The sequence below is a fragment of the Toxotes jaculatrix genome, chromosome 17 (assembly GCF_017976425.1).
Source record: "Toxotes jaculatrix isolate fToxJac2 chromosome 17, fToxJac2.pri, whole genome shotgun sequence".
NCBI lineage: Eukaryota > Metazoa > Chordata > Actinopteri > Toxotidae > Toxotes > Toxotes jaculatrix.
The window spans coordinates 14,167,291-14,189,489 of record NC_054410.1 but is presented as its reverse complement, the minus strand read 5'-3'; the positions used below and the strand labels follow the sequence as shown (position 1 = coordinate 14,189,489).

The following is a 22,199-nucleotide window of genomic DNA, read 5'->3' as shown; positions in this document are numbered from 1 at the left end:
AAAAAGTCATAGTATAGTAAGGCGTTTTTTTCGGGCAAAAAAAGTCAAAATTTTTTTCGACCTCAAAATGTCATAAAAAACGTCATAGTATAGTAAGGCGTTTTTTTCGGGCAAAAAAAGTCAACATTTTTTTTGGCCTCAAAATGTCATAAAAAACGTCATAGTATAGTATGCCGTTTTTTTCGAGCAAAAAAAGTCAAAATTTTTTTCGACCTCAAAATGTCATAAAAAACGTCATAGTATAGTATGCCGTTTTTTTCGAGCAAAAAAAGTCAAAATTTTTTTCGACCTCAAAATGTCATAAAAAACGTCATAGTATAGCATGGCGTTTTTTTCGGGCAAAAAAAGTCAAAATTTTTTTGGACCTCAAAATGTCATAAAAAACGTCATAGTATAGTAAGGCGTCAAAATCGAACAAAAAAAGTCAAAATTTTTTTCGACCTCCAAAAGTCATAAAAAAAGTCATAGTATAGTAAGGCGTTTTTTTCGGGCAAAAAAAGTCAAAATTTTTTTCGACCTCAAAATGTCATAAAAAACGTCATAGTATAGTATGCCGTTTTTTTCGAGCAAAAAAAGTCAAAATTTTTTTCGACCTCAAAATGTCATAAAAAACGTCATAGTATAGTATGCCGTTTTTTTCGAGCAAAAAAAGTCAAAATTTTTTTCGACCTCAAAATGTCATAAAAAACGTCATAGTATAGTATGCCGTTTTTTTCGGGCAAAAAAAGTCAAAATTTTTTTCGACCTCAAAATGTCATAAAAAACGTCATAGTATAGTATGCCGTTTTTTTCGGGCAAAAAAAGTCAAAATTTTTTTGAACCTCAAAATGTCATAAAAAACGTCATAGTATAGAAAGGCGTCAAAATCGGACAAAAAAAGTCAAAATTTTTTTGAACCTCAAAATGTCATAAAAAACGTCATAGTATAGTAAGGCGTCAAACTCGGCCAAAAAAAGTCTAAATTTTTTTTGACCTCTAAATGTCATAAAAAACGTCATAGTATAGTAAGGCGTCAAAATCGGCCAAAAAAAGTCAAAAATTTTTTTGACCTCTAAATGTCATAAAAAAACGTCATAGTATAGTAAGGCGTCAAAATCGGCCAAAAAAAGTCAAGTTTTTTTTTACCTCAAAATGTCATAAAAATGGTCATAGTATAGTAAGGCCTCAAAATCGGCCAAAACAAGTCAAATTTTTTTTTGGTCTCAAAACGTCATAAAAATGGTCATAGTACAGTAAGGCGTCAAAATCGGCCAAAACAAGTCAAATTTTTTTTTGGTCTCAAAATGTCATAAAAATGGTCATAGTATAGTAAGGCGTCAAAATCGGCCAAAAAAAGTCATATTTTAGTAAGACCTCAAAATGTCATAAAAAATGTCAAACGGCCTTAAGGCGTCAAAATAGGCCAAAAAAAGTCATATTTTAGTAAGACCTCAAAATGTCATAAAAAGCGTCATAGTTTAGAATGGCCTCAAAATGTTAAGTACGTAAGTAGATCAAGTATGCGGGAGAAACACCCGCTAATACATCTACTTCCTGTGTTTTGGCTAAGGGTCAACTTCGTGGTGCCGCCCCGCTCACACCGTGTAATAGTTATCTTTCAACCTATGTTTTCACAGCAGAGTGAGAGCTCTTCGCTTCCACTCCTCTCCGTCTAATCACCACAGGTGAGCACTGTTGCCACGGTAACGTTTGCCTTCGCTCCACGATGCCTTCTCGCGAGACTCCGGGGGCAGTGAGAGAGGGGAGGCTGCCTGAATGATCTCATCCCTCCAGCAGCTGCATAGCGCAGCGAGGCGAGCCCGTAACTTTCTATCAAACTTCCAAGTTGCCTTTCGAAGGAAGACACCGGAGCACTGTCGGTTAGAACCGGAGCGAGCTCGTTTCGTGCAAAGGTAAGGAGGAAGAGCGGTGCGCAGTTTGTGCCTCGGACTTACAGGACCTTGTTACGAGTTGAAACAAAAAGAGGAAAAAAAAAGCCCTGTTCGTGTTGTGTGACATCTAAAAGCTTGAGGCAGACAGGAGAAAGGGTGAGTCGGGAGCGTGGTGTGCGGTGTGTTGTGTTCGTGGTACAAGGTGCATACTCACATCTGTCGGCGGCTGTCTGAGGACAAAGCAGAGCTCTGTTGCTGTGTGAAGGTGCAGTGTGGAGCCAGTGCGCAGTCAGTGCCAGTGTTTTTTTTTGGGGGGGTGGTAAGAAGCGATCGTACCCAACTATCACTGAGGATGTCAAAAATCTGTGTATTGTCGTTGTGTACGTCAAGGGCATTGCTGCTAGGGACGATTCACAGGTGGCACCGGGCACACCACATCACTACGTATGGGATGTATGCATGTCTCCTTGCGTAACCCGAAACGCAGTCTTTTTCAGCTGGGTATGCCCCGTGTGGCTGCCACACGAGGAGGGGATTTGAGACACCAGATGATTTCCTTGTGCCACATCTGCCTGATTTCAGCTGCGATTTGTTTACAGCCTGTCTGGTTCAGCATTTTGGTTGAACAGATTACGGCTGGCTGACTGCATGGTGATAGCATGTGCCATGTTGAATTCTCTACATCAGGGTGTCTAGTAGTCATGGCCCCTGTTGAGTGCTAAGTAAGCTGGCTTTATGATCAGATAATACCTATTCAGACCCTCGTTTTGCTCATTTATTTATGCTTAATGTGCAGAATACGCACAAAACCACTGCTGCGTTCCAACATGGGGAGACTGTTTTGCAAAAAGAGAGAGAATCCAGATCATTACAGTGGTGGCAGCAGGAGAGAATAGGAAATATCTGGCAATGCAGGGCTACAAGGCAAACAGAGGTTTGTTTAGATAGTAACAACCTTGCAAAGTTCAAACACATGTAGTATTGCATCTAATATTTACAAAATAGCTGCTGTAACAAACAAGTCAGAACTATGCAGGCAGGAAATTAAAAATCACTGGGCTCCCCTCTAACTGAATCAAAGTGCCTGCTCCAGTAGCAATGTTTGGCATGAGTCAGGTGAAAAAAAGGAAGCTTTGGAGTTTAGCTTTGGGCAAGAATCAAGGATTTTTAGCATTCTTGATAGGCTTAGCTGACCTGCGGTGGGCATGACTGATCATACAGGTCCGCTGCCATTTTTAATGGTGAGCCTAATCTCAGCTTTGTCCCATTAGCTTGTTCTAAATGTAGCTATTCTTCACACAGGGCTGCTTATTGCTTTCTCTGATGGCATTTCTTATAGAGAATTAACCTAATGCAAATGAAGGAGCTCTGTTTCACTATTTGGGAAAGTTAACTTGCTTGGTTTTGATCTGTCACAACAGGCCAACCAGGCTGTGTTTTATTCTGTTTTCAAAAATACCATTCAGGGTTAAGATAAGACAGACCTGCTTGGGCCTGAAAATGGCACATTCATCAAGACTACTTTACAGCCATAGCAGCGTGAGACCCATATAACCCTTCATGTTGACAAGATCAGTCCAAAGATTTTTTGTTGTTTTTGTTTTTTTTCACTTCTTATCAAAAGGCATCTACTGGCAGACTCTAAACATATCTGTTTCTTCTCACGTTTCTTATCAGCATAAATAGTCCTCCCCCTGTTGTCACTAAAGGACAGTGTTTCTATTTTCACTTTTTGCATCATACTTGTCACATAACAATGACAATTGTTAGTGTGTGTTCATTTGTAGTAGTGTCTTTCTAACATGCCCACACATACACATAGGGATGCTTCCTGTTGCTAAGTTGAGCTTATGTTTCTATTGTCCCATGTGCATTGGCTCAAAGGGAACAGCCTGAGCAAAGATAAAAGACAACAACAAGAAGAGCATTGTGCTGCTTTTTAATTTGCCACTCCGGAATGTGTGGGCTTCAATTATGCTAAGTGGCCATCATGAAATGCTTAAATTAACCTTTTATATTATATAATGAATAATGATATTATTGTTGTAATTCATTCTCAAGTTCAAAGTGCATTACTCTTTATTGAGTTCATGATTTCAACGCCTTATAAATAAAGTTTCACCCAGTGTCTAAACTTTACATAATTTGGCAAACCTCTTGACCTCACCTTTTGGGAATGTGCAGCACCACCTGACTGGCTGCTCTGAAGCCTGTGCCCCTGTCATCTCTCACTGCTTGTTAACTGATGACAGACCAGACGACAAACTTAAGCAGACCTTGAGATACGGCCCTGTATCATCTGGTGTACCAACATGGCCAGAGTGCGCTACAAGGCTGATTCCTTCAGGCTTGTTTATTTAGTGACAAAGACCAAAATGTGTCACATACTCCTGAGTTTTGACACAACCTTCAGTAAGAGCATTAGAATTAGCATTATTTTCTTTTGTTATTTTTTAGAGCAAAGGGAAGCGCTGTTAGTTTTTAACATGTTATGTGTGTGACGAGTATTTGTCATCCCATAGTCAGAAGTCAAATGACCTGATGATCATGTGGCTTCCAGCCTTTTTTTTTTCAGCATGAGCGTCTTTTCGCCGGTGACTGATGAGGGTTGATGAGTTTGACTGTAATGAGGTGCGACTGTGGTTCTGCGTTTCCTGCCTACTAAACTGTTGGAATGCTGTGTCTTTGTCTGGATCGGACAGTCCGCTGTATATCAACAAATGGGGGAAAGCAGAGGGCTCGGAAGCCACAATAGTGATGATGTAATCCCCTTTTCAGCCTGCTGTCACAGAGCAAATGCGAGCAGACAAAGGAAAATTCCCCTCCTTTTCACCCCACCTGCCACGAAGTTTGGGGAATTTTGACCTTGCAAAAATGCACAGCAGTTCGGACACTGTAATTATCTGTGGTTCTGTAATTATCTGTGGACTCACTGACACTGGGAACTCATCATCAGTACAGGTGCAAAAGTGTTGTCCTTGGCTCGTTCGATCCGTACCTGATTGACAGCTGGGTCTCTGTATGGTGGTCTGTTGCTTATATGTTCATGAACTAAAGCAGCCTCTCTGTGAATGGTTTCTGTCATCCTGCTTCCAACTCTTAACCCTAAACCAAAACCCACAGTCATGCAGAGATCAGACACTGTGTAATTCCCCTTTTCTGCTCCCATCGAACCTCATACGTGCTGAAAATAGTACGACATGGGCCTGAGATTTGAAGATGGAGAAGAGGAAAAAAAATAACAATCAGTTTGAGAAACAACGTCCTAGTAAAAAAAAAGAAAAAACTGAAAAAGTGAGAAGGGGACAAAAAAAACTTTCCATAATGAAATCTGGTATTCTGATGATGATGTGTTGCTGCAGGCTGTCTCCACTGCCACACAGTGATGACGTGCTTGACGTTGTCTCGACATGTCTGCCGGTTGCTACACTGTCTTTCTGTTTGGCCTGAGCACTCTCTCTGGAACGGATTACAGAACTCCGCTCAGAGAAGAATCAAAACATCAAGCAGAGTTGCAGGCCCGTGCCCCATGCAGAGGCTGTGTGGGCAGCGGTGGAAAATCATTCCACATACAAAAACCAACAGAGGTTTTGCTGTTGTCCCTCCTGTGGACAGAAATCTGAGAAGCAGGAATGCGTGAGGGCTTGGTCATGGCTGAGCTCGAAACAGATCTCAATGCATAGACAGGTCTGTTCAGCTTGTCCTCATTCCTGTTCATGCTTATAACTGTTTTCGTTACTTTCAGGACCTGCTTTTACCATGTGATGTGTAGTAGAACAGGAATGCTGGCACAACAATACTCTGTGAGAGGTTTTTTTTCCTGAACAGTCCATGTAAAAATCACAACTTTAGGAACACAATCTGAGCAAAAACTGCTTAAATAGTGAAAGCATTGCTGCTGGAGTTTGTGTTGCTTAGTTTCCTGTGCTGAAACTGAAAAAAATCCAACCTCATATTGCTCCAAAATTCCACATCCTTTGCTTTGGAACCAGGGAATCCATTTCCACCCTGTGAGTTCCTGCTTTGCTCTCGGTGAACCTGAGAGGGAAGAATGAATCCACTGTGAGCAAAAGGCCTTTGTGAGATTCACATGGCTTTTTCAAACAAATAGAAGTTTCAGGTGGACTGAGTGAAGTTCAGGAAAATGTCTTGTTGTTCACTTTTCATGTAGCAGATCCTCGTAGTTCAGTATTATTCCCTCATCCTTATTAATGCAGCATAAAAACAATCCAATATTATTCTTAATCTTAAGGTTATACAGTATATAGCAGTATGCTGTCTGATGAATTAGGCCTTAGTCTTTTTCCATGTTGCTCCAGGTGCAAAGGGCAGATAGGGCTGGCTAATAACAAACATGGCTGCTTTCCCAGCCTTTCCTCTCTTACTGCCTGTTTCCTCTGTATTTCATTGATGTATTCCTGGATGCCCTGCCTACAGCTTCACTACACAAGAAACACAGATGAAACCGAAAGCTGAGTTATAAATATGCAGTTAGGTATGTGCTTGTGCAGTACACGAGACACGACTTTCTGACCATTTTCTAACTGCTTCTTCTTTAACTGTCAAATTGATGTAACTGAGGGAGTGTGTTATACTGTTTTATGTGTTGCGTCTCTACAGAACTATGGCTTAGTTCAGCATGTTATCATTATTCTTAGTGCTAGAGAGAACATAAGATGGTGTAATCGTGTTTACATGGCACCCATACTTGCCATACTTGCCTTGAATGCTGATTAGGAGGAAGTCACCTGTGATTGTCTGCTTTTATACTCATCCTGGTTTGCTGTAATACCATGAATGTTCACCTTTTACCTCATTTCCAACAGAAAATTCAACCCTAGAAGCCTAAATCAGTTGTTAAAATAACCCATACAAGTTAGGAAAACACTCTGGAGAATGCAGATGAGGAGCTCACAGAGAGCTCCAGTCAAAACTTGCATGTTTTCCTCCTCTGTGACTAGTGGGAATGCAAAGTCCTGATTATTGTCAGCCGGGGGGAAAAAGTAGGGGGAGCGTGTTAATTGCATTTTGCTTCACTCTGCATCCATGAACCAAGACTAAAACAGAGAAATTACTGGGACAACTGTCTGATGTAGTCTGATTAATAAAGCACATGTTAATTTTCTTGCATTTCGCTGTTATTTTAACATTATTGTTTTTTGGGTTTTTTTGGTGTTTAATGAAAACACTGTACCTGGGACTGCTGCTTTAAATGAGATGTGGTTTGTATGGAACTGGCTCGGGAAGCAAGATCAACCACAGTTGCAGAGCTAGCTGGAGTGTGCCATTAAGTGCAGTGCAGTGTAGTGCAGGGCAGGCCAGCAGCAGCAGCAGCACACTGTGCAGGTTTGCACTGTTATTTTTTGGCACAGACTGTGATTTAGCAGGGCACCACTGTTATGCAGCACCAGCTGACTTATCACAGTCCAAATGACTCTGTATGAATTGATTAACTCTGCAGCCAGACTATTGGCAAAATCAATGACTGGAAATGGTTTACGTGTTTAACTAAGCTGTTGCTGTGGATTGTGGATCCCCCATCAAGCCTTTCCACTTGCACAACAGTACATTTGGAAACTGCTTTCCGTTTCTGACTAATTACTGAGGCACACCTGAGCTTTCCACTGTGTCCTCAGTTGGGGAATTAGGCTGCCCTCCAAGGTGTAGGGGACAGCCAGGCTTCCCCAGAGAGATAGGAAAGAGTACTCCTAAGGTTTTCTGGAAGTATAATAAGCCCTTCTATTGTTGCCCCCCCCTCCCACCTTCACTTCATTGGTCCTCATCTCATGCTGAAGCTTTCCTTCTGTCTCCAGCAATGCAGCCATTTGTGCTCCCTTGTTAAAATGCTTACCTGGCAAGAACCTTAATCTTAGTGCCTCCATCCTTGCACACTTAAAAGGGTTAATTACAGAATTGTAGAGCACATCTTTTGCACTGGGTACACATTTAATGTCTGGTGGCAGCAGAGCAGCTATTTGGCCAATGTGAGGGGATATTAATCAAGCTTTCACCTTGACTCTGGCCTTCCAGGGCGGTCTGCTCTGTGCTTTCATTTTGACTGCCGCTCTCTCAGCTATGGATCCTATTGTTTCCTAGAAGCACTCTCATGCTCCTCTGTCACTGATATTAGTCTGTGGGGAATCCTTGTTTGTTGGAAATATATCCCACTGTGCCCCTGCCCCTATTTATCTGTGCAATCAAATTAGTTCATGTGCTCTACCCTGATTGCCGCTGAGGTGTATTTGTTTCCCAAGCAGCTGTTGATCAATGAGAAGGATGTGTAGAGCATCTTATGATAGATTTGATTCCATTCTCAGGGGGTGGGCTTTTTAAATAGCCTGTGGTCAGTGCTGCTGCTGCAGTGGAGCTCATGTTTCTCATGTTTGCTCAGCGGGAACCTGACCCTTTCCAAACTGCCCAAACAAACCATTCCAACTGTTCGTCTTTCATAAGATCACTTTGCCACAACTTGTCCAGAACTAACCTACATGTCATTCATAAAGTGGCCCATTCTTAAAATGCAATTTCAACAACACTGAGTTCCTGTTGTAGGTTTCAAGTTCTTTGAAAGCTATCTGTTTCTTTGTTGTTGACAAATGTTTTCACAGTCTTTTCCTGTCAGGCTGTTATCTGATCTGAGAATTCAGTTAATGTGTCTTTGTTTTAGCAACACATACGGTGTTGTTGTTTCATGGTCACATAAGCTGCGATTTTCTCTCCTAACACTTGATTGTTTCTGAGTTTGTAATTACTAAAAATGTACTTTATTGTGGTAAGGGTGGTTTAGAAGACTTCCTTCCTCCCTCCTCTCTGTCCTCTGTGATCTGGCTTGTCTGCTACCTGTGTAATCAGGATGTGAGAGGAGAGGGCAGTGGATGACTTCCAAACATTGCAGTCATCTGTCAAATTGCCACCTCTGCTGTTAGAATCTGTCAGGCTATCGTTTCCTGACCTTGCTGCTCATACACAGTTGTACATGAAGAGACGTAATTGCTCTTGCCCTGGTCCTGTCCTTATTCCAAACTCACATTTTCATACTACACACACATACTCATGTTCATAAATGCAATACTTTTTCCTGTTTGTTTGAAATGCAGTAATAGAGATGGAAAACAAACTGCGAACTGCATCAGGATGCTGTTCAGACCGGGAGGCTCACTAACCCAAATACAAGACTCACTCCTTTACATTATGCTGCTTCTTTCACCAGACATGACCAAAGTAGTTTGATCCAGTCGAGTGACCAGTATTATTATCCTCTGTGCCCTAAGCTATCACTAGCAAGGCTAAAATTTTAACATTGATTAGTTTGTTTCCAGTAGGAACCATTGGGCCACGTGCCTGGTATTTCAATAAAGATTTGCATGTGTCATGCATGCTTGTTGTCTTTAAGCATGTTGATTTTCAGGAATATTATTGACTGCCTCTTTTGTATTTCCGCTGTTTGCACCCAGGAGCCACAGGAGTAAATGGCTGTATTGGATTGGGCACAGCCACGACTGGCACTGGGCAAGCGACCAATACTCACTGATGGGCACACACACGTAGTGACGACCCCCTACCCCCTACTCCCCCTTCACATTCACATGGCATGATGCTCTTGCAGGCAGCATGGATTACACCAGCCTCGAGCAGCCAGTGGTGCACACTAGACTCTGAAGCATGCCATGTTCTCATTGACATTTTGATTGACATCTGGTGACCCACTCTGTTTGTCCCTGTGCAAACATTCCTACAGCTTCACAACTCTACTGCTGCTACCAGCGGTGATGTGACATCGACCTAGCGGAGTAGTCAAAATGAATCTGTGCATGCTAGATTCATAAAACGTGTGAGCAGCACTGCAGGCTTACTCTGATTTGTTTTGCTCATGAGTGCCTGTGATCCGAGAATGAAGTAATAGTAGGCTTGGAAGTGTTTGCCGGGCCCCCTGGCTGAGCCCCATCCCTGTCTTCTGGCACGTGTTGAGGCTGAATTATAGACGGCACACACACAAACTATTCACTCAGCCCTCCTCTTTGCATCAACACTGTTAATTATACTGCTGCTACTCTCGCATCCCTTCTATTTTAATTCTCAACTGATGGAAACTGCTTCGTCCCAGCACACACACTTGAGCACATGCAGAGGCGCGTGCCAGCCCCATGCTGAGATGGGAATATTTGTTTTGTAACAAATAGGTTCAGTGCTTTTCAGATATTAAGAGGGGGGTGTTTACCTTTTGTAGGGAGAACAGAGGAAATGGAGTGCCCCTATATACACCTCTCTGACCTAGCCCACACTGCCCTCTTTAACAAGGCACACTGCTGGGAAATGCTCTCATTTCACTGGTGGCCTGGTTGCTCAGGTCAGCGAGGCAAAAGTCTGTCAAACACAAATAATGCCTGCCTTTTTATTACAGTGTAGGAAGTGTAAATATTTAAATATAATAGCAACAAACCCATAGTAACTAAATTCAAATGCGTGACTGCCAAGGTGGGAGTCACCTTACAGGCTCATGTAGGAGCTGCCAGTAAAATCAGCAGGTGAGGCAGACTTTCCAAGAGCGAGGGGTTAGATTTGAAATCGAAAGCTTTCTCTTTCAGTATGTCACAGGGAGATTTTCCCATATAAATCACAAATCTTTTTCACCTGGAGGAAATGGTGTTCCCTGTGTGGAGCAGGATTGATGCGAGTGTCATATTAAGTTTCTCTATATGTTTTCTGAGGCTTCTGCTTTAGTTATGCCATCTGATATCAAACTGGGTTTGCCTTTTCAGTGAACCTTAGCAGGTTGATTTTCCTGACGTGTCGAAACTCGGCATGGCCAAGGACACTGATTATTCAGTATTTAATAACAAAGAAGCAAAGCCCTCAGCAAACCCACATCAGATTAATTTGTAACCAGCGATGGACATAAATAAAAAACTGCATTTGTGTTTCTGGGCTGCAGTTGCTGATGGCATTTATTTTAATTTTAGCAATCAGTTACTTAAAATATGATCTGACATGGACCTTCACTGGTTGTGAATGGTTATACAAAGTAGCAATAGCCCAAATGTGAATGATTACAATGTGCGTGTGCTTATCAAGCACCTGCAGTTGAGAGCGTTGGTTGAAGTGGAAGCTGACAGGGTGAACTTTGGGGCTTTATCTTCGGCATTTGGCTACATGCCACCCACCACTTAGGCCAAGGTTTCCTGGTTAGTATATTATCTTTATATACTACCATGTTCGTTGCTGACCAGTGAACCTGCTAATAATCAACCTGTGTTTGACTCATTTACACAAGACTACTGTAACAGATATCCCTGATCACTCATGATCACACAGGACCTGTCTGTAACACTACTACACACTTTAACTAGACTACTAAACAAACAGTATTTGCTCAGTTACAAGTTCATTAAATGTGAGCACTCTAAAGTTTATAATAGAGACAATTTCGTTCAAGGACAGAATTTCTTTCCCTGTCAGCTTTATGAAAAGGTTGAAAAGAGCAGAGTCAGTGTTAGAGATGGCTGACAAACCAAAGTCAGCCTCATTTGATTCTCACCTACAAATACTGCCGGTTGTGTACAGTTTGCCACTGATTACTTAACTATTAAGGTGCAGGTACGACTGCACGAATTAAACCCAAGTCTCTGCAGGGGTGGTGAATGAACACTGAAATCATCAACTTGCATTTTAAATGTGATTTCCAAGAAAAGGTATTCTTAGTCTGAGGCAGGTATTGCAGAAATAACATCTCTACTTGCTGGCAGGGGACTGAAAAGTGCTGTCTCTGATGTTTACAGGCACAAAAAGCAGTTTGGTTTGTCTCATTCAAAAATAGCTATCATCCCATGAGTTCCCAGAGTTTATTCTTATGAGCCAAATCAACTTATGCACTGTTTTCTTGTATTTTTTCTAGAATTTGTTGTTTTTATTTTCAAGGTTTTTGCTCCGTCACGTACGTGTGTGTTTGAGCCTCTTTCTCTGCGTGTACCTGTCCATGTGCATCAGGAGCTCCCTGCTGGTCTAATGGAATCCTAGGGTTGGAGGCGGGCAGAAAGGGCAGGGAGAGGGAAAGTGCAGCCTAGAGCAGACTTCCACTTCTAAACCTCGGCTCCCCGACTGCTGCAGTTCTGCAGCCAGGCAGCCACCTCATTAGAATTTTTTACATTCCTCTTCAGGCAGCAGCACACTGCTTCCTCTCCATTGCTCTTTATAACGCACAACTTTTAAGAGCAGACCAGCTTAAAACTGAGCCTTCTCAATAAAGACAAGTCGTCTATAACCCCACTGTCAAATACGAGGCTATAAACCAACTCAGACTCAGCCTCTGTGCATTAATGTATATATGGACCATAAAGTTGTGAAATTACTGTGCAGGATGTTGATGATGGCTTTACAAACTTTAAATCAATTGAGTACAAGCCTGTTAAAGACTGTCAAATTTTTCATCTTTTCATTTTGACAAGGCAGCTGTTAGATTAAAGTAGAAGGAGTAGTAATTCTTATTTACTCTGGACAAGCAGACCACCTAAGCTGTTAGCAGTGCAATTAGCTTTTTCTTTTTTTTAAGAGGTACATGGCTCTCTAGGAGTTGGACAAAGGCTTTCATTGTTAAACTCTGGGCCCACCCATATAATGACATTGGAAATAGGAATGGGTTTAACATTGCTAACTATAAACTATGTCAAGTGTTTCAAGTGTCTGTCTATCCTGTGGTCTCTCCCACGTAAAATGTGAAACCCTAGTCAAGTACTTTCTGGATAAGAAGAGAGGAAGGATCGAGGACACCCTGCTGGAGATAATGGCAATGAATATATTCTGGCACTCCTCCAGAACTGTCTTCTTGTGTAAGGCTGTGAGTGAAATTCACTTTGCCAGTGGTTAGCTATGCCCATTACTCACTGAACTGTGCTGCAGTGATAGCGAGAGGCCCAGAGTTGGGGCAGAGCAGCACCACATCACAGAACAATGGTGGTGATGAATGCCGATACACTGCCACCGCTTTCTGAAGTGCTCCAACTACACGTGGTGTTTGCATTGCATGTGCGGTCAGTTGAACAATTCGTTGGCCCGGTTCTCATGTCATTGTGGTGCACCGCTTCATCCAGAGCTGATATCATAGATCAAAGCTCTCAGTATAATTTGATTGCAAAAATAAAAGACAAGCCTGTAGTTGTAAAGTCATGGCAGACTTAGGAACCATAAAAAAAGTGTTTTATAACACACTATCACAGTCAGAGTTCTCTCTAAGAATCTGCCTGAGCATGTCCTACTTCTCTCCCCCCCCTTTCACACAGACGTTCATCAGTTCCTCCATTGAAATTGGTGGAATTCCAGGATCTCACCTCGCGGTTGGATGATGCCAGTAACGTTTGTCTGCCAGCAGGCCTGCCTGTTTGTCTCTGAAGGTGTCGGGTTCTCAGGTTTGCTCAATCACACGGGCAGGTTTGTGCCTGGTTCTCAGCCAGATGCACGTATCCTGGTGGAGGAAGCAGACAGAAAAAAAAGAGGCTGAAAAAAAAACAGTGGGGCAGATGGAAAGAGGGGAGTACTTTGTTACTTCCAGTGCATCTGTTGTGCTTATGGGCAACCGTGTTTGGGCTACATCTCAGCGGATGTGCGGAGACCTCAGTTTACCCCTCACACCTCAACACTCCCTCCCCTGACAGGAAATGATGTTGTGTAGGAGTCTGTGGATTTACTACTATTGCAGATTTTTTTTCTCCTCTGAAGCTGTAATTCTCTTTCTGACCTATGCACAACCTTCTGGGCAAGCTTTCTCATTGTGTAAGGGTTTGAGGTTTAACTGCAGTCTGACTCCAGGCTTTAGTCATTTATACAAACTTCCCCAGAAAGAAATGTTTTTCTCGTGTTACTTCTCCAAATCTCAGTCAACTGCCAGTTAATATGTGTGCAGCAGTGAGTCAGTGGATTACAGAACAGCTCAATGATCCTGATATGATTCTCATACCGACACTCAGAACAGATAATTTTCTGCTCTTTGTTGTAAGCCCTCTTGGTATTTTCCTGTCCAGGTGAGCCCTCCTTCTGCTTTCCTGCACTCATCCTCCTAGGTCTTTGTTCTTTGTTTGTTTCCAAATTCTGGTTCAGCATTGGCTTCATCTCCATCTCTACAGCTCCACATTGCATTTAATTCCTCTGGTTTTCCTGGCAGGCCTCACATACACAGCCTCAGTGAGATCCACTTGCCAGGCAATTTTCAAAGACTTCACCGTGTTGGAGTGGGGCCCTGGTCTTGCCCAAGCCAGCACAGAGGGACCTTTGTGCCTGCTGCCCAATAGCCCAGTCAGCCCTTAGAGCAGGGGAAGATTAGGAGACAGGGAGAGCCAATGGGCTAAATGGTAGGGTGCCTGTTTGAAAGCCAATGGTGTCAGCCAAACAGCCCCTTAGTCCCTTTCAAACACGCAGTAATTACAAGCTTGTAGGGCAATCCTTCGGCTCCTTTGTCTCAGCTTTGGAAACACTTGCCCAGTCTACTGGGAAACTTTATTCCCTCTATGTTTGGAGACCCGGGACGAAGAGTCTTTCAACTCCAGCATGCTGTCCTTTCTCTCTGGGACACCAGCTAGCCAAGCCAGTGCTTTCAGAATCTCTAGCACCCCAAGCTGTGTCTTAAAACGATGACTCAGGTCTTGTTCTTTTGCTTTGCCCTGATTTTTGTGAGTCAGATTTGAAAGCGTCAGGCCCTAGGTTCATGTGTGTGATTCACCACACTATTCATGGGTCCTGCTGACTGACTGGTGTCTGTCTTCCGACCTTTAATTCCACATGGTGTATGTGTGTGTTTTGTCACGAGATGGTGACCCGCTGTCTGAGTAACCTGTAACACACATGCAGGTTGAGTCTTCATTGGGAAACGTTACTCTATTAGTCTTCTGTGTCTAGACTTGTCCCAACAACCACGAGAACAAATTGCAGCTCTTCGGAGGTGTGCCGTGATGCCACCAGCCCTTTGTCTGTTCCATCGCTTTGCTCATCTCTCGACAGGCCTTACGTACCAGCTGGGAGGTCAGAGCCCCAATTACAGGAAGTTAACCTCATTTAGTCAACAGGCTCAAGCTGTTTGGACATGTCCCACCGACCTGGGAAAAAAAATCACTCTATTTAATTCTGCAGAGGATGGATAGAATAAGGCAGGATGGGTGGAAGAGAGGCTGTTACGTTGCTTTCATTTCCATTTTTTCTTGGTTTTCTCCTAGTTTCTCCCAGAGTGCCTTGCTCTTGCTTTCAGCTTGTCTTCCTCGGTCACACATACATACACAAGACACACACACTCGGTCTCAATGCCACACTCCTCCTTTTAATCTGACAAGACCACGAAGCCAACCGTCTGTCTGCATGTCCGTCAGCAAGGAGATTTAAAGGCCTGTTTTCTGGGACATGTGTGCGAGCGCGTGTGCGTTGCCTCTATTCATCTGTCTGTCCCTGTGGACACTCGGCAGCATGAGGGAATGAGGCCCAACACTCTGGGATTGGACCTGCAGTTTTAACTTACATTCTCTAACTATTTTCACTCTTATCCATGTCAGAGAAAGAGGGTGTTAGTAGGACATGAATGAGTTTTTTTTTTTTAATTAATTAATGAGTTATTAATCTGCTCCAGACACATAATCTACTGCCATGCCCCAAAGAATAGTGGCCCATTCATTTGAGGAGTGTATAGTGGAAAACCCTCCTCGTGTGACAGATAGAAGATCACAGTGGAGATATTTTCTTTCATCTTATTTGAATTTCTTCTGGCTGAAGATTTCAAAAGATGCATGAAGGTTGCATAAAGTGATGCATCTTTGTGGCCTCATGGTTTAAGGCGCTTATCATGTAACCATGAAGCTGTGACATCCTGGGTTTGCATTTAATTTGATTGTTTTTTTTTAATCAGACTGTAAGGATGTCAGACTCCACATGCAACATTTTACAATAAATTTCTCATCTGTGGATCCTAATCACTACTATTGTTTGTGGCTTTAAGAGATTAGAGCAACATTTTGATTGCAAATCAAATGAAAATAACACACACACTTTGACACACTGTCGGGTTAGAACAGGAATCGTGCCTGTAAGTCTTATTGCAAGATTTTCACTGCTTGTTTTGTGCACAATATTGGACTAACAGAAGGGGTCTCTGTTTCATAATATGCACAGATTTAGAGGCTTGTTGTTAGAAAACACTCTTCCATGTTTTGAAGTAAGGCTGACTGGGGATACTTTGCCTCAGGCACCCAAAAAAACTGAATCATCTCCAAAGCCTTGAGATTTTTCACTTGCACCCTGTTTCTGACTTGCAAATTGATGTTGATATAATCAAACAATTTGCACTGTCTAGGGAATATTTGACCCATCTCTCAGCTCACTGTGCTACTGTCGTAATGCCGCTTGCTACCTAAATGACATTATACATTTCTTTCCATTTCTTTGACTGAGAAACCTCCACTTCTTTGATTACTTCTATTGTTTAAAGCAAAGGTGAATGTCCTCTTTCTACTAAGGAGGGTATGTGTCTGTTAGGATGAAGTCAGCCCTGATGTTGGGATGCATTCTGAAGGTGGTGGTGTGCTGTAGGCCCGTCACAGTGCGCTGATTGCTAGTGGCTAATGTGATCACAGCCACAGCCAGGCAGGCCTGACTGAGAGTGGAGCCTAAATCTCCCCCAGTGTCTCACTGCCAAATTGGCAGGCAGAGGATCATCATCCACTTCTCAGATGACTTTCAAAGGGCTCCCTTGCTTTTTGATGTGCAGCTTGGGATATTTGATCCTGAAAACTGCAATCCGGCATCACAATTCACTAATGTTGGTTACTAAAGAGGCACAGGAGAGACTTCAGACCAGTCAGAAGCCAAGAGTCAGTGACAGTGGGAAGTCAGAGCTGTGCCAGCTGAAGAGATTGAAGTTTATCAACAGATCCACATGTTTTTTCTCGCACTCACATGTAATCTGGGTTATGACATAAGTCCTGAACTGGTTCATTAAATTGCCAACTAAGTAATCTTTACCGTCCCCTTTGGAGAAATTAACTGATTAGGGCAAAGGCATCACAAAGGCATGACTTTCAAGAAAAAAATGACACACATAGTTTAGCTCATTTTTGAATTTGGCTGAGCTTTCGTGTTTCCCCTCAATGCTTATGCTCAAATTGGTTTGAAAAGTAGGCCCGCTTATCTGAAATTGAACGTCAGTGACTTTTCACAGGCTCGTAAAAAGCCGTCAGAGAAAAAAAAAAGCCATCCACACTCTGTTCTCTCTCTCTCTCTCTGATGGATAATGTATGTACTGATTGGTTTCCTTCTCCTTCATCTCCAGGGTTGTGTGAGAAAAATGCCATGTGGCAGTGTCAACACAGTTGGGGAAGCACCATGCAAGCTTGAGTGCTGAAGAGGTGAGGTTGCCCCGTCACCTTTTCTACATCTTTAATTGTTGATCCAGACAATCATTCTGCTCATGAAGTCAGGGACAAGCATCCCATCCCAGAGGCAGCCATGTCTACCTGCTAAGTGCCTTTAGCCTTTGGCACTGGTGTCATGACCAGCCTGAAGCGCCCACCCATGGAGCGCACCGTTGGGGGTTCCATCCCGGCCACTGATGAGTTTTATACTCGCCACCTCCGTATGGTCAATGGAGGGGTTGTGCCAACCCGCACAGACAATGTCCATGCCACTGTGAGCACAGGAGTGCCTAAAATGGGTGTACGGGCTCGGGTGGCTGACTGGCCCCCAAGAAAAGAAATTACAGGGGCTCTGTGGCACGCAACTACAGAGCCAGAGAACTCTGGTGTTCCTTCGGCTGGAAAAAGTCACGTTAAGTTAGGCTTTATTATGAGCCCTCAGGACTCATCAATGCTGCGTAACATCCACAATACATTGAAGAATCGCACCCAGGCCCAGGCTAACAATTACAGCCCGGACACCCGTTACCTGGCCCCGGGAGACTACAGAGGTCCTGCACATAAAAACCCACGGCAGAGACGCATCCGTCAGCGCAGCAACAGTGACATGACTATCAGTGAGATGGAAGGCAGTGGGGACAGTGGAGAGGACTGGGGTCCATCATCGGGAGCTAAATGGTCCCCCCTTCACCGCGAATATGGTAGCACCTCCTCAATAGATCAGCATGGAGCATCTGGAGAAAGCTTCTTTGAAATGCTAAAGGGCTATCAAGGGGATAAAGATGACCAGCGTAGCCCTGCTCCCGAGAAACTGGAGGACATGCTGAATGTTGGGCCCAAGCAGGCCATCGCTGATCTTCAGGAGGACACAGACAGTCAGCCTCTTAAAACCAAGGACAGAGATAAGCCCCCCAAAAGACGCACTAAATCAGAGACAGGGGGTGAGTCTATATTCCGCAAACTTCGGAATGTGCGGGGTGAGTTGGACTCTCCCAGAGCGGGGTCTGACGTAGAGGACAGCCGGACAGAGGACATAGCCCCCCCTCTTAAGCCCTGGGTGTGTCAGAAAGGATTTGCCCACTATGATGTTCAGAGTATGTTGTTTGACCTCAACGAAGTTATTCAGTTGCGGCAGACTGCAGGCAAGAGGAAGAACACCACCACTGGGGCTTCTGCTGCTGCTGTGGCCTCGGCTACCTCCACCCTCTCGTCCACCCACAGCCTGCCTTACAGCTCCCCGAGTGGCAGCCAGGAAGAGCTCAGTTCCAGGGACAGTCCTGGTCTGGATGCAGGAGATGAACAGAGCAATGAAATGCTGCTGAGTTGCCCTTGCTTCCGCAATGAGATAGGTGCTGATGGCAATGGAAGGCACCGATTGGTTGGGGCAGTGTATCATGGGCTTGTGGGTGGTGGAACAAGCAACAGCAGCTCAGGGACCCTGAGTGGGGAAGGAAATTTGTATGAAACATCTGTGAGCACGCACTGCACAAATGCTGGAGTAGCAGTGCTCGAGGGACCAAAGGAGGGCCCCAGCACGCTCAGCGAAAAGGGCAAACAATACATTGTGGAACACGTGGATCTAGGAGCCTACTACTATAGGAAGTTCTTCTACCTGAGGGGTAAGATGCATTTAACTGCTTTCATTACATGCTCTCATTAGCATATGAATGTGTGTTGTTTAAAACAGTAATGTTAAAAATTCACTAGCAGATGTTTTTTTAATTGTGCCTGTTTCTCTGACACTTCCTCTACCTCAGAGCACTGGAACTACTTCGGGATAGATGAGGCGCTCGGTCCGGTGGCGGTGAGCTTGCGCAGAGAGAAGCTGGAGGAGGAAAAGGAGCACGGCCAGCAGTACAACTACCGTGTCATCTTCAGAACCAGCGAGGTCAGACCCAGTGTCCTGTCCTGCCTACACCCCGGCCTCAGTCTCAGCACCACATCACATCAATCCTTCCTGCACCTTTTTTTTGCACTCACAAATTTGGGAAATTATTTTGACTGAATGTGAGAAAAGGGATATTTGTTTGGCTGTTGTTGTTAGTCTTATATTCCATTATCCATATAGACCGTGTTTATAGCTCAATTAGTGCTTGCCTGTTACATACTAGCAAAACCAGCTCGAGGTAAAACCACTCTCAGCCCTTGTTTCTTATAATGCGTGCAGCCCTTGAGCTATTCAGCTGTCTCCCAGTATCAGCAATGTGTGAAGAAACTTCAGGAAGTGGACTCATCTTCCAGCCTCTAAGGCTTGTCAGTGCCCAACAACCTCAAAACCACTGTGTGGAGAGCTTTACTTCTCTTTTCTGTTTCAGTAAAAATAGACTGTCAGATTTAGTTGCAGGGTCGGATCCAGGTCTTCTGTGTTTGACTAAGGATTCTGGGTTTTAAATGCTGGGTTAGGGGTAATATAGCCACGTATTCCCAGACAGAGGGTAAAGGCACCTGCCTAAGGCTGTTTGTTGTGGACTGAAGTAGGACAGGTGTATGTGATTAAACCCCCACACTTTATACTGAAGTACCTCAGGACCCCCACCCCCTATCCTACCTTCCAAACATAGGGAACACAGGTCCATTGTAAACACAGGCCCGACACAGCCTCAAGCTTGCAGGAGAGAAAGTCTCCGTCCGTTCCAGCTGCTTATGATAGCCGAGTGATTGAGTTCACTCCCAGAGCCCAGCACAATGCAGACTCTGTGTACACAGAATGCTTGGACAAGCCCTCCCACCTCTTCTTCCTCAGTTCCAATTTCTGTTTACCCTAGGCCTCGAGTCATAATTGTCTTGTTGTTTTATGTCAGTTCCTTTAAGGGTAAAATAAGAGGTTGCTATTACTTTAAAACCCCCAGTAGCTTGTACCTTTTTTTTCTTGGTATCTGAGCAGGCGGGTGTTGCTATCAGAATGTTCCATCTCCAAGAGAAAGTTCAAAGCACACCAAGGATTTCTGAGGTGCATTCTTTGTCTTCCCATTCCCCTCACTGTAATCTCCTCTTCCTCCCCATGTCCGTCCTCTCAGCTGACGACCCTGCGAGGTTCTATCCTGGAGGATGCAGTGCCTTCCACCTCAAAGCACGGCACGACCCGAGGGCTGCCCATCAAAGAGGTACTGGAGTATCTTCTCCCTGAGCTGGATCTGTCCTGCCTCAGACTGGCCCTCAACACACCCAAAGTCACTGAGCAGCTGATGAAACTGGATGAACAAGGGGTAGGAGGGAAAACAACATTTTCCAACATTAAAAACCATGTGTTATTTACAGAATCAGAACTGTGTTGCTGGGCTGTCATATATATATATATATATATACACACACACACATACATACCCAGAAAGGAAATTTGTGTTTTGTTAGTTTCAGTCCCGAAGCCTGTCTTGAAGGAGTATCGTTGTGTCTGCTGCTCCTCAGCTGAGTTTTCAGGTGAAGGTGGGGGTGATGTACTGCCGAGCGGGGCAAAGCACTGAGGAGGAGATGTACAACAATGAGACAGCCGGTCCCGCCCTGGAGGAGTTTCTCCAACTGCTGGGGGAGAAAGTTCGCCTTAAGGGCTTCACCAAGTACAGAGCCCAGCTGGACACCAAAAGTAACAACTCCCAAACATTCTCCTAGATGACATACACACAGATTTTGTGCTTTTAAGAGCCAGGGGTTGCGATGCATCTTTTACAGTGACTGTTGCAGCTGATTTGATGCCTTGTCACATTTGAGACTGTATTATAGACCACAATGGAAACAGGGATTGTAAATGTAATGTGTCTTTTTGCTGCCCAGCCCTTTGCCTCAACTTTTTGTTGAACAAAAGTTCTGTTTTAAGTTAGTTTTATTTTTCACAATTCTTTAAACATTTAGACATCCTGTCCATTGTTCTGGGAACTGTATTGTCCCAAAAATTCAAAAGTTCTCAAAAAGCAACTGTTTCACTCAAATGACAGTTGAGCATTGGTTTTGACAGTCATCCGTACTGACACTGATCCACAGTTCACCATTGTCTAGTTGTTTGGACTGTGGCGAAATTGCATCCTGCCTTTGCAGAAAAAACACAGAGCACACAGAATACACATGTGAGAGAGATGGATGGCAGTAATTGTACCATGGGTCTCAACACTGTATTGCTGTTTTTCCTGCAGCGGATTCCACGGGCACTCACTCCCTGTATACTTCATACAAGGACTATGAGATCATGTTCCATGTGTCGACTCTGCTGCCATACACACCCAACAACAAACAACAGGTATAGATGGAGAGCCCAGCCTTTTTGTGGTAGACCATTAGCTATGTGTCAGCAGATGTGCCAAAGAAAACTTAAAAGAATGCATGACTTGACTTGTGGCTCAGGTATCAGATTTGAGTCCCATCCAACTCTCTTTCTAATGAAACTGTTATTGTCTTCAGGTACCATGGTTTTGACCAATGGAATGTACCATATGACTGGAATGTCTTTGCTTTCAGATTCAGGCCCCATACAAGTCTAATTAAGACTTTGATGTTTTTTACAATGACTAGTTGCTGAGGAAGCGCCACATTGGAAATGACATCGTGACCATCGTGTTCCAGGAGCCCGGCTCTCACCCCTTCACCCCCAAGGCCATTCGCTCACACTTTCAACATGTCTTCATCATTGTCCGGGTGCACAACCCCTGCTCTGACAACACATGCTACAGGTGAGTCTTTGCATTATTATTACAACAGGAGAGATAACAAAGTGGAATAATTGCTGAACCGGACCACAATGGAAACTGTTTTTTTCCTCCTCTACTCATGTATACATGCTATGTGGTTTGTGTTTGGCCAGACTGACCGAACACACTAGGAATGTTGAATAAAAATGTTGTTTTAACCTCCTATTTCAGTGCTCCCTTAAAAGCACCACACTGCTCTCAGAATTCTACCAGCGGTGTTGTTTTTATGCAAGTAGCTTGTATTAAGACAAAAGCACTGACTGGAAGGCATAGGT

General features: G+C 43.8%; 1 protein-coding gene across 1 annotated transcript in view; it reads left to right on the top strand.

The window, feature by feature from the left end:
* Positions 1–1,773: 1,773 nt before the first annotated feature.
* The window catches only part of LOC121197227 (signal-induced proliferation-associated 1-like protein 1), a 32,887-nt gene continuing 12,461 nt past the window's right edge, over positions 1,774–22,199 (top strand). The window contains exons 1-7 of the mRNA XM_041060714.1: positions 1,774–1,892; positions 17,167–18,867; positions 19,006–19,136; positions 20,266–20,454; positions 20,654–20,828; positions 21,373–21,476; positions 21,749–21,906. Coding sequence (XP_040916648.1) covers positions 17,385–18,867; positions 19,006–19,136; positions 20,266–20,454; positions 20,654–20,828; positions 21,373–21,476; positions 21,749–21,906 — 2,240 coding nt within the window. The 5' untranslated portion in view covers positions 1,774–1,892; positions 17,167–17,384. The remainder of the gene's footprint in view (positions 1,893–17,166; positions 18,868–19,005; positions 19,137–20,265; positions 20,455–20,653; positions 20,829–21,372; positions 21,477–21,748; positions 21,907–22,199) is intronic.